Source organism: Branchiostoma floridae, chromosome 10 (assembly GCF_000003815.2).
Source record: "Branchiostoma floridae strain S238N-H82 chromosome 10, Bfl_VNyyK, whole genome shotgun sequence".
Lineage (NCBI taxonomy): Eukaryota > Metazoa > Chordata > Leptocardii > Amphioxiformes > Branchiostomatidae > Branchiostoma > Branchiostoma floridae.
Genome location: NC_049988.1, coordinates 10,564,280 through 10,576,016, shown reverse-complemented (window position 1 = coordinate 10,576,016; position 11,737 = coordinate 10,564,280). Strand labels below are relative to the sequence as shown.

The following is an 11,737-nucleotide window of genomic DNA, read 5'->3' as shown; positions in this document are numbered from 1 at the left end:
GGAGTTTCTCACAAATATTGCAGAAATTTGACACTTGCCTCAAACCATGTCACATGATCATCACAATCTGAGACATCTGGTAGAATTAATCAGTCAAATTTTCACAGAATTCGATGAAACTTGACAGCTGGAAGTTTTCGTAGTGCATGATGGGACAGAAATATTTTGTTTGGAAAAATGGCTGCCCTGGACGCGCTGTGGGAGGATAGAGACGTCAGATTTGACGTTCCTCCGCAGTAAGTGTAACAGTGGTGTTCAAGGACTGCTAAACCGAAGACGCCTAACGGCTTAAGCCTTTATGGCCGAACGGTTTGCACGTTCGATTTGTGATCCGGCTGCCCGGGTTTGGCGCGGGTTCGAATCCCGGGAGTCAGGGTGTTGTTTCTTTCTGTTCTTACTCGCCCCTCTGGTTGTTTCACTGGTTCCCATGCCGACCCTGTGAGTAACAGGCTAGTATGTGCCACACAGGGATGTCGAACTCGGAGATTCGAGGACGAATCTTGAAAAGAAAAGGGGGAGTAGTGTAACAGTGGTGTTCAAGGACTGCTAAACCGAAGACGCCTAACGGCTTAAGCCTTTATGGCCGAACGGTTTGCACGTTCGATTTGTGATCCCCTCTGGTTGTTTCATAAGTACACTCACAAATGATAAATTGTAGCAATGGCATGTAGTTGAACTAACTCAAGCCTTCGTAAATAGTTTCAAAGAGACACGATTCAATCAATGTCTAGATATTATGATAATGCATTTGGAGTAAATGACATGGGGAGGGGGGCAGGTTTGTGAGGTGATGTTTTCTGACACCTGTTGTTTTGTTTACTTGCAGACAGATGCGGATGAGACCAGGGGAGGTAGGTCAACTGTTGACATAGATATATGCCGTTGGTCTTCGTATATAGATCATTCTATAGACTGTATACAATTGAATGCAATACATTTTTATTGACTTTTAAACATAAGATATCAAATCAGTTGAAGGGATTATTCTTGAGGTTCATAGATAATATATACAGTATATAATATATAAAGATTATATATGAAATAGGTGAGGTACCATATTTTTATAATTTCACATGATATTGCATGATGTTTCTTGATGTTGTTGATTCTAAGTACTGTCAACAGTCCCAATTGAATATAGAAGTAATAATAGACTTACTAATTCATCTTTCAGATTTTGATTGATCGACTGGATTCTATAGAAGATACCAAAGGAAACAATGGAGACAGAGGTACAAAGTTTTCATAATTATGACATCATGTTTATGTTTTCTTATTATTTTCTTATTATGTACATTGTAAATGCACAAAATTTCTACACCATGCCTTGCAGCCAGATTGATCATGATACAGTTAGTGTGTTAAATGTAGACTGCTTTTCAACATAACTTGAGGAAGGAACTGAAGATTCTATAATTGATACTAACTTGTAATAACAAATGAGTGGCCCTCTACTGTAGCCAATAGTATAGATATTTCAAGCAGTCCAAGTATATGTTTCAGTGTTTGAGATTACTTACCAGCTCTGTTTTGTTCTTAGGCCGACTGATGGTGACCAATCTAAGGATGATCTGGCACTCCCAGAGTTTACTCCGAGTCAATCTGTGTAAGTGGACTTCACACCTTGAACCTACTACTGTACTAAACCAGCTTGGCAGCTTTAGATTAGATTTCATATCCCAACTTTAACTGTCTTCATCAGTTAGGTGTGACGGGTCGTTCAGTGTAATAATAACCAGTTGCTGCCGCTCCCTGTGCCTACAAAGCTGGTGTGTTACACCAAAGGGCGGTTATATCAGCTATATAGATACAGATACAGGTATATTAGTGTTGAGTAGTGACTATAGAGTACTACAGACTACCATTGAGTACTATTAACTGATAATGTATTTAGTTGTTGAAGTATTGAATACTTCTCTTGAGAAAGATAATTTAGCTGCTCTCGACTTCATCATTTTTACACCTTCCAATGTTTATATTTCTCCCAGCTGTTGGATACAACACCATCATAACAATATCCACCAGAACAGCCAACTCTGTGAGTTGACTACTTTCAATATCTTTATCATTTTTATTTTATAAACCATTATTAATTTATTAAGGTAAGCTGAAGGTATATATGACAAATGAAATACTTAAGAAACAGTGCCAAGTGGTATTTGTTGTAATTTATCAATATTTGCTCCTTTGTCTATTAATAGTATCGAGGAGAAGTGTGTGGTAATAACGTGCACCTTTTTGTTGCCAGAAACTTCGAGGCCAGACAGAAGCTCTGTACATCCTGACCAAATGTAACAACACTCGCTTTGAGTTTATCTTCACAAACCTGGTCCCAGGCAGTCCTCGTCTCTTCACTTCAGTCATAGCAGTGCACAGGTACAACTTAACTCTGGGACAACACTCCAGTTGTCTGCTTTGTGGATGGTCATAATTATGATACATGATACAGAATAAAAACTGCTTGCCATTGCTATAGTGATGTCCTCTTTAGAATGGCAGTATAATTAACCAAGAGTATCTGGAAGAGGGCTAGATAGTGTAGTACCATACAACACATTCTATGTGTAGTATCATACATAACCCATGTTGGAGTAATGATAGGAAACAAAACAGCAGTTCAGCTAGTGTGCATCTAAGAAAAAAGTGCACCTAAGAAAATACATACATGTACATATAGTGTGTATAAGATTGACATTCTCCAGAAAGCTATGAGATCATTCTTTTGAGATCAAAGACTTAGGAAGAAAAAGGGGAGAGAAAGCAGTAACTGCAGAGGATGGTACCCAGGGTCATTTTTTGTTGTTGTTGTAATAACAATTGTTGAGCGATTAGGTATGAAAAGCAGTGCCAGTCTTCGTTTTAACAGTAAGATCTCCTCAGGCTTTTAGCTAGGATTTTATAATAGGGAGTCCAAATTTATTGGTGAGTCGCAGTAAGTGACTATTGTAGGGTGGTCCGGGGGCTTCCACCTTCATGGTGCAGAGTTTTTGATGATTTTAAATAAAAAATATTGCATTCTAAGGTATCCTAAAAGGCAAAAATACAGTTACAGAGGCCACAGTAGAAGACTTTGACCACAGATGACCTGGTAGCATCCCTGGTCAATCAGAATTTCATGCTTGTCGGTGGATTTTCTCCCCAGTGCAAGAGCGTCCAGAGCGTCAAATTTCTTCGTTATTCTAAGAAAAGCGTGTCTTCTGGACGCATTGACGCATGCCTGGCTAAAAGCCTGGATCTGCTCGATTCAGTGAGTGAGTGATTTTGTGGATTTTTCCTGCTCCAGGGCGTATGAGACGTCTAAGATGTACCGTGACCTGAAGCTGAGAGGAGCTCTGATCCAGAACAAACAGCTGCGACTCCTGCCTCAGGAACAGGTCTTCAACAAGGTCAACGGGGTCTGGAACCTCTCCAGTGATCAGGTAAGGTGTAGGCTGATTAAATCTTGCTTTTAGCAGCCCGCCCAACATCCGCCCGGCCTCCTAGAGGGGGGAGGGGCCAGTTACACCACCAGACAGCAGCGTTTCCGTTACACAGACAAGTGGGGGGTAGTTAAAGTATTTGACTATAGTATTGATTGATCTTTTATTGCAATTATAAAGAACAACCAAATAATTTGGCATGTAATGTTGCTGTAACAGTTGTTGTTGTTTATCATCCTAAAGGCAGCTAAAATGCAGCACAGATAACCATATCCTGTTACAAAATGTGCTTGTTGAGAAAGGCAGAGAAAAGAAAACACAACCACATCAGAATATCTATCGGGAGTATACATGCACATGATCTGAAGTTTCTAGACAACTGTTCCTAAGTCATTAAGACAATATTGAAGTTACTAATTAAAACATCTTACCGTTTCTTGTAGGGGAACCTGGGAACATTTTACATCACCAACATCAGGCTGGTGTGGCATGCTAACATGAATGACAGCTTTAATGTCAGTGTGCCGTACCTACAAATGGTCAGTGTCTTTCGTTCTCACGACTTTAGGCTCATGATTAGTTAATAAAGGTCGTGTGATTCTAAACTAGTCACAGAGACATTTGTGTGGCGTTAGATATTTGTTGACTCATTGCTGAGGTTGTTGTAGATGTTACATTTCTACCCTTCTAGTGTGGTTTTGTAAACCTTGCATCTCTTGCTGTTTGTCCTTTAAAAAAAAAACTTATACTTGTACTCCTATGTTGTAGGTTAAATCATTGAGGAACATACCAAAGAGAAATCACCACACGGTCATAAGGAAAATTCGTCAGAATTTATTATTAAGTATGTTTATTGATGGACTACTAGTGATATGAACTAGAGTGACAATTGAACACTGAACACTAGCTGTGACACAACTCAGTCTAAACCATGTTTGCTTGTATGTATGCCACTAACAGAGGTCGGTGAAGGTACGGGACTCCAAGTTTGGCCTGGCTCTAGTTCTGGAGACTTCTCAACAGGTTTGTTTCTTTATGTCATATTTCATGATTTATCACATTTACATGTATATTTTGGGCCTTTGAAAAATCAACTAGGTGACCTGGTCTTATCTGGTTAAAGTCGTAATGGTACCTTGCACCCGCCAGAGTTTTTACTATTCTGAGTAAAGGGTCGGTCTAGGTTTCTTCTTTTAAGTCATTCATCTTGTATGTTGATTTTAAATGTGTTTTGTTTACATATCAATAAAGATTATGTCAACTCCCCATAAACTGAAATTAAAATGTTGCATGGAAACTGAATGATAGTTTGAAGCATTAGCTGAGACTTTTTAAAAACATGTTTTAAGTTTGTTTTTTTCTTAACCCAGTTGTATGATTAACAAATTATTTATATGACATAGCATTACATCCTTCTTCTGCCCACAGAGTGGAGGGTATGTCCTGGGTTTCCGTATTGACCCGACAGAGAAGCTACAGGAAGTGGTAAAGGAGATACAGAGCATCCACAAAGTCTTCAGTGAGAACCCCATCTTTGGGGTGGAGTTTGAACTGGAGGAAAAGGTACCATAATGTTTTAAGTTTTAGGGACTGGAGTTTATCTCGACTAGAAGAGAAATCAGGCATCTTTAGTGTCTTAAGGTTGTTGCAAATTTAACCTAAATTACAGTAATGCACTACATTGGATGATTCAGAAATTGAAAACAGCTAAGATAACATACATATGTCAGTCAAGTGATAGTAAGTGATATTATAAGAGTGAATTGAATGACACTAGGATTGGATTTGATTTCTATAATTTAAAAGCTGAAATGTGCTGAGTCCCTGTTCAACATTGAATATAGGTCACAGAAATGCTGATGCTCTAAACTCTTGTGTGTCAAGACAAAAATGAAATCACTTGACTGGAATTGCATTCATGGTCGGATATTTAGAGGCTTAGACCTGATAATATGTCTAGGGACCAGCTAACCTTAAACTGTTGGTTGCAGCCCCAGCCCCTTGAGGAGGTTACCCAGGTTGTCCAGTTTGATGACGTGGAAATCGAGAATGAGGGACAGACAGATGCATTTGCTGTGAGCTTTTCCTTTTTATTTTTATTTATATGATTTTTACTCAAAACACTGAATTTTATGAATGTTAAATACAAGAATACAAGCGTATAATTTTTTACACCATATGATGTGTACTGAATGTACCTTTATCTCATTTATTTTTCTCTCTCTTCAAACAGGCCTACTTTGCAGATGGAGATAAGGTAAGAGACATGTATAACTAATTGGACTGCTCCATAAAATCTCTTCTGTAGTCATGACCTGGATACGATTTATATGAAACTGTCCATTGTTTGCACCCATTTGCTGAGTTTCTGATGTCTTTGATATTTCAGCAAAAAGACAGAGAGCCGGTGTACTCTGAGGAGCTGGGACTCGCCATTGAGAAACTCAAGGACGGCTTCACTCTGTCTGGGTTATGGGAGGTCATGTGATTCAGGAAAAAAATAGGAAGATCATGTGACCTAGGAGGTCATCTGACTCAGAAAAGAAAAGAAAATGTATATCAATTGTGACCTGGTAGGTCATGTGACTCAGAAAAGCAAAAGAGCCTGGAATATCATGTGACCCTGGAGGTCGTGTTTTGGTCATGAAAAGTTTCATCAGAGAAATGTAAATTTGATATGTACAAATGAAAGTATTTTTGTGTAGTTGTTTGTCCTTAGTGTGTTGTCCATATTAGTAGTGTTGTTTATGAATAACCTACTATAGAGTGTTGATGTTAGAGTGTTTTGTTTCCATTTAAAATAAAAACCATGTGTGTCTGTGGATGTAAAAAGATTTGTTTGTATTTGTAGGTCCAGGACAAGTCTCTTGTGGCTGCTATATGTAGGGAACTAAGAATGTATATCTGAAATTGGAATTGTGAATAAACTATTCTGCACATTGAAGGAGTTTTGTCCTGTGTACATGTCCTGATGTTACTGTACTTGACCCATTTTCCCTGATGTTAACTTTACTGTTCTTGCAGCAGAGTTTCAATTCCAGTGTGTTGACATGATGTACTTGTTTACTATTAGTATTTTGTACACCACTGTAGGAGATAAACTATCGAATTCTGATCATGAGTGTGGAAATCTACAAATAGCTCAGTCTGGCTATTTTTCCTGTTTCTATGTCCCCCCCCCCCCCCCATCTGCAATGGATAAACTATGGCACAACATTGCAAAATGTAGGTAGCCAGTATAAAAGGCTACCTAAAAACTTCAAAACAAGGCAGAAGACAAATGTACATGTACATCAGTCAACAGTCATTTTGGGATATATAAATACAAGTAACAGACCAAGTTGCAATGCAGATTGCTGGCACAGGTCATATGTCTCTATACACTGGCTGTAATTGTGGTCCATTAGGGAAATGTAGCAGAACAAATTTCCTGTCTGCTTCAGAGATGAATACATCTACAAGCCTCTTGCTGCTCTGCGTTCAGTTGGAGCAAGTTTTGAGGTGGGAAAAATTACATTTATTAGAATCTATAGGGTTAAAAACGATTTCTTGTTGAATGTAGCTTCAGTCTCTTGCCATATCTAGTTTGTGTACTGTGTGGATGACTTTTTGTGTTGTTTTTTTCCTGTTTGAAATGTTCAGGCAGATCTCATTATTTGTGAGAATACATGACGCCTGTATGACATTGCTAGATGTTAGAAATGTCCATGCAAACTTTTAAGCTATTCTGAAATCAAAGCTTAGAAACCAGAAGTGTATTAAACGTAACATGTTCTAGTAGAGATATGCCAGCATTATGGCACACCTGCAGTATCTTTAGACCTGTTATAGGATGTTCTCTTGCCATTACTGTATACAGAATCTAAACACAGGCAAGAGCTAACTGAGGATGTTTTGGAACTTAAAGTCTGTCCTGGTCCTGGTCATTCTTCTGATGTTGACGAGCGGAAATGCCATGGTGGGATCCCACTTTGTTGTACTTTCTAGTGATAATTACTAATACTTTGCAACACTTAAAATGTAATTGTACATGTACAGTGGGTGATAGTCGATGATGAGTGTGCTCAACTTGGCAAAAATGGTGGTCAAATACAAGTCCAAAAGATGAGCAGCATTTTCTTCAACACACAAATATTGCTTATGATTTCAAATGATAATGTCTCAGGATACAAAGCTTGTGTGTTGTACCAAATTAAAGGGCCAATATACCAGCTTTACAGTTGCATATGAACTATAGGCAATGATACCTAATCATGTGACAGTTATCATTTTTTCTTGACCCTGAGATTCCATGATTATGTTCCTCAGGGTGAGAAGCGGGCCTGTCACATTGTTATAAACGAGTGTGTGACGCCTGATGGCCTTGATTGTGACAGCAGTCCCCAGGACCCCTGTCTGTGTAGAACAGAGACTATCTGTGTAAGTCACGGTTTTATATGTACGTCAACCTACAAACTCTGCGGTTGTATATAATTTTGTAGCACGTAAAGTCACGGTTTAATATAAGGAAGTTTATTTGCAAGTTCATGCCCGTAGGCTAATTGTAAGTACATGGTAGAAACAAGATAGGGGCTATGCATGTAACAATGAACAGTAATAAATATTATTTTCTTTAAACACTGTGGTTCTTTCGGAGAGGTTAACTGAACACTTGGAAATAAAATGTGTTTCGTCTTCCATTGCTTTAGATGCACTATATTATTACAAATCCATTCACACACTGTTTTACAAAATGTAGTAGTACTACGTAAACCTACAAACTCTGTTGTATGTAATTTTGTAGCACCTAAAGAAAGGGAAAATCAATTGTGACATCTACTAACTGCTCTGAAGGGTTTGTGTCAGAAAAATGGGCCCATTGTAAAACATAGTAACGCAGGCCAAGGGGTTTATTGGAGTAAAATCACAGGTTGCTGGGATGAGTTAATCATGGTTTTTACATGGCTTACAGAATTTCCTGGTAGATGATATCAGGAAAAGACATTGAGCCGTGTAGAAACCTTGTTTCTACACAACCAAAAGGCTCAAAATCCAGGCCTCCTGCTAGTTGTGACATTTTGGCAATGCCTCAGGGGCAGTGCTTGTTGTTGTTTTATTTTGAAGTATTTTCTGTTTATCCTCAGGAGAATCCAGAATGCCCACCCGGTGCTACTTCATGTGCCGGGTGATGCTAGTCCTCAAAGGGCTGTGACATGGTCATTGGCTTCTTTAACTGACTAGGCAACCTATTGTTATTGTTTGAGGTCTAGTGTTATCCTCTAATGTTAACTTCTCTAATTTTGGCTTCTTTAACTGACTAGGCAACCTATTGTTATTGTTTGAGGTCTAGTGTTATCCTCTAATGTTAACTTCCATAATTTGGCTTCTTTAACTGACTAGGCCACCTATTGTTATTGTTTGAGGTCTAATGTTAAGAAATGTTGGGAAATCTATAAACAAGTTAAAACCTGTAGGCAAGGTCTAGAAATGAAATATTCTGGATGGTTTAAAAGGTAACAAATCAGCAATATCTGTATGTCATGCTTTTTCCCAAAAATGTAATATATATATATTACATGTACAAGGGGAAACTCAAAGCAGGTGGGAAAGTTGTGTATAGGAGTTAAGAAAATGTTTTAACATTGAAAACAAAATGCCTCTGGTAATTTTTACATACTCTTGAATCTGTACCAATGTTAAGTTCATATAGGTTAAAAAAATAAGGCCTTGATGTCTTTTACATTGCGTTGTTAAGGTTTTTTGAAAATTTTTTCAGAAAAGAATCACAACAAAGTGCACACATGCATATGTTTATTCCATCAGTGTACAGTGGCACAAGTGTTGCAGCAATGTTGACTGTACAATGGTTGTTCTTCCTTATTCCTCAATTGGTATAGTTTAGTGGTTAAGTGCAGAGTGAAGTAGTATATCAAGAAACTTGCATTTTTTACCACACTTCATTGTGTAAAATTATACACAAGCTGCATGAGAAATGTTGCAGGTTGAAAAAGAAGTGTCCTTGCTTTCAAAATTGTACTAGTATTCTTTGTAGATTCTGTTGGTTTAGTTTGATATATGAGTTGGAAACGTTAAGAATTCATGCGTCACACAAGCTCCTTTGTTACACCGTCACGGGATGTGCCATTCCCAGGGTAGCATGGGAAGGTGCTCCTTTGCCTTGTATCCAAACCTACCATAACTGCAGAGACAATTTGTCCTGTTATGGCTGTCGAGATTTACCTGTGCTGTAAGATAGTAGCAAAGCTTGCCAAGGAGTATATCCGGCCAAAGGCGGTACCAGGAATCTGCGGTCCGTCGGCTTGAAGAAAGGCTATTAACATCCAAGCGGAGTGAAGGAGGCTGTGCACATCCGCGCCCACCGTCCATCGCTGAACAGAGACGGGGGGCGACACAGGTTATCTGGCATTTACGACCCTCTGCTGCAGTCGTGTGTCCCTGATGTCACGTCCGGAAGCTACAGCAGACGGGTCCATTCCGTGAACAAGGCTGACGGAGTCGGCTGAAATTTTGGGTAAGTCCCAATCTAACTTGGTGTTGGTTACGTAAAGTTTAGTCTTTTCCACAATGTCATTTACCAACACAGATGAACTTTCCAATTGTGTCAATATTCATTCAGTTGGGAGGGGCAGCAACACCATTGTTAAATTATAAGAAATGCTCCTCCCCGTTTCATTAACAGCAGATTCCAGGTGCCCAGCTGACTCCCTTTGGCTGGCTATACTCCTTGGCATCTTACAGCACCGCTAAATCTGCCTGGAGATTATCTCTTTGTCCTCTTGCTACTTTGAATGAGGACAAGGAGACTCATTCTCCTACGCAGAGGGACCACAGTCGTGTCGAAACTCCCCAATAGGCTGAGTTAGTTAGCCGTTGGGGACCGTGCGTAGGAGGATGAGGAGACTCAGCAATCATATTTCTTATGTTCGAATATGGAAAGAAGGAAAAGAGACTCCGATAGCTATAGGTTGGGATACCAGGTCAGGCGTTTCTATCCCTTCTATGCTTAAAAGGGAGGGTAATAACTATGTAGCCAATTCTAAGGTTCCTCGTACCCTGATCCCTCCTCTAGTGGGGCAGATAACATCAAATTTTGGAGGAATCTTTCACTTTGTGATACAAGCACCAAACTTGGTACAGATACTCATTAGACTTTACTGTTTTGAAAAAGTACGCGGGCCACTTGATTTGACTTTCGGCGCCCCCTAGCGGCGCGTTTTGGTACTGCAGCAGACCTTCCGGGCTTGGTATCTCCTGTTCTAAACATGCTACAGTCATGATTTTTATGTGGTAGAAAGCTGGTAGGGTAAGGAACAAGTGACGTAAGTTTGGTTTCCCTAGCGGCTTGTGTTGGAACTACAGCGGCGTTTTTTTGCCGCTGCCGAATTGCCCTAGGGGCGCTTTTTGGTACTGCAGCAGACCTTCCGGACTTTGTATCTCCTGTTCTAGACATGCTACAGTCATGATTTTTATGTGGTAGGAAGCTGTTGGAGTAAGGACGAAGTGATGTAAGTTTGGTCTCCCTAGCAGCTTGCGTTGGAACTGCAGCAACGGTTTTTTGCCGCTGACGAATGTGAAGCGGAACAACTCCGGACGTTTGAAATGTCCAAAAGTAGGTTCTTGACTATGGGAAAGCTAAATGTTCAACTCTAATTGTGATACAAGCGCCAAACTTAGTACAAATACTCATGTGATACTACTCTTTTGAAAAAGTACGCGGGCCACTTGATTTGACTTTTGGCGCCCCCTAGGGGCGCTTTTTGGTACTGCAGCAGACCTTCCGGGCTTGGTATCTCCTGTTTTAAACATGCTACAGTCATGATTTTTATGTGGTAGAAAGCTATTGGGGTAAGGAAGAAGTGACGTGAGTTTGGTTTCCCTAGCCGCTTGCGTTGAGGTCATGGGCTGTTTCCAGAAACAGAAACACAGAGTCCAGCTGACTGGGGATGGGCGAAGAGTGAAGATTAAACCACTCATTCCAATAATATGCCTGTGCGAGTCTTTTGTGGATTACATTTTAAAATGTATACTGCTGCATGAGGGCTACAAGTGTCTCTGTTTATCACACAGACAGTCCTGGGAAGAAGAACATATTTTCTGTGCAAAGCATGCTGGGAAAAGCAAAAGCAAAACATAACTTATTTTGGATTTCTTAAGCATGTAACCAACCACAGTACCTTGAAGTTGTTGAGACGACCTTTCCTACCTTTTTTTGTCTCAGAAGGCCCATGTAGTTATTCTGTCACATATGATATATTCAGTACTGATATCTTCCTATTTCAATGTACTGACCTAATGGAGCTGCTAAATCTCCTTAGTGT

At 39.7% G+C, this 11,737-nt stretch overlaps 2 protein-coding genes across 5 annotated transcripts in view; one reads left to right on the top strand and one right to left on the bottom strand.

Annotated features, from left to right (window-relative positions):
• The first annotated feature begins 63 nt into the window (after nt 1-63).
• Nucleotides 64-6,363, top strand: LOC118424060 (Bardet-Biedl syndrome 5 protein-like). 2 transcript variants are annotated; one of them, XM_035832522.1, is made up of 13 exons: nt 64-236; nt 827-851; nt 1,175-1,232; nt 1,541-1,606; nt 1,989-2,038; nt 2,249-2,376; nt 3,284-3,419; nt 3,863-3,958; nt 4,380-4,442; nt 4,848-4,982; nt 5,411-5,494; nt 5,653-5,676; nt 5,809-6,363. In XM_035832522.1, exons 1-13 carry the CDS (start codon nt 178-180, stop codon nt 5,905-5,907), a joined length of 1,023 nt encoding a protein of 340 aa, XP_035688415.1. In that variant the 5' UTR covers nt 64-177; the 3' UTR covers nt 5,908-6,363. The 2 variants fall into 2 exon arrangements, with proteins under 2 accessions (XP_035688415.1, XP_035688416.1); XM_035832523.1 differs by lacking the exon at nt 827-851 and having other exon boundaries at nt 193-236.
• A 3,615-nt stretch (nt 6,364-9,978) lies between these two features.
• Nucleotides 9,979-11,737, bottom strand: part of LOC118424080 — a 10,377-nt gene continuing 8,618 nt past the window's right edge. The window contains exon 6 of one of the 3 annotated variants that reach the window (XM_035832562.1): nt 9,979-10,485. In XM_035832562.1, coding sequence (XP_035688455.1) covers nt 10,456-10,485 — 30 coding nt within the window. In that variant the 3' untranslated portion in view covers nt 9,979-10,455. The remainder of the gene's footprint in view (nt 10,486-11,737) is intronic. The other 2 variants (XM_035832564.1, XM_035832561.1) reach the window with 2 other exon arrangements.

Excerpts from the sequence above, each read along its gene's own strand:
- LOC118424060 (XM_035832522.1), top strand. The coding sequence starts at position 178 with ATGGCTGCCCTGGACGCGCTGTGGGAGGATAGAGACGTCAGATTTGAC. Across the intron at positions 237-826 it reads AGATTTGACGTTCCTCCGCA|ACAGATGCGGATGAGACCAG; the intron begins GTAAGTGTAACA and ends GTTTACTTGCAG. Across the intron at positions 5,495-5,652 it reads GACAGACAGATGCATTTGCT|GCCTACTTTGCAGATGGAGA; the intron begins GTGAGCTTTTCC and ends CTCTTCAAACAG.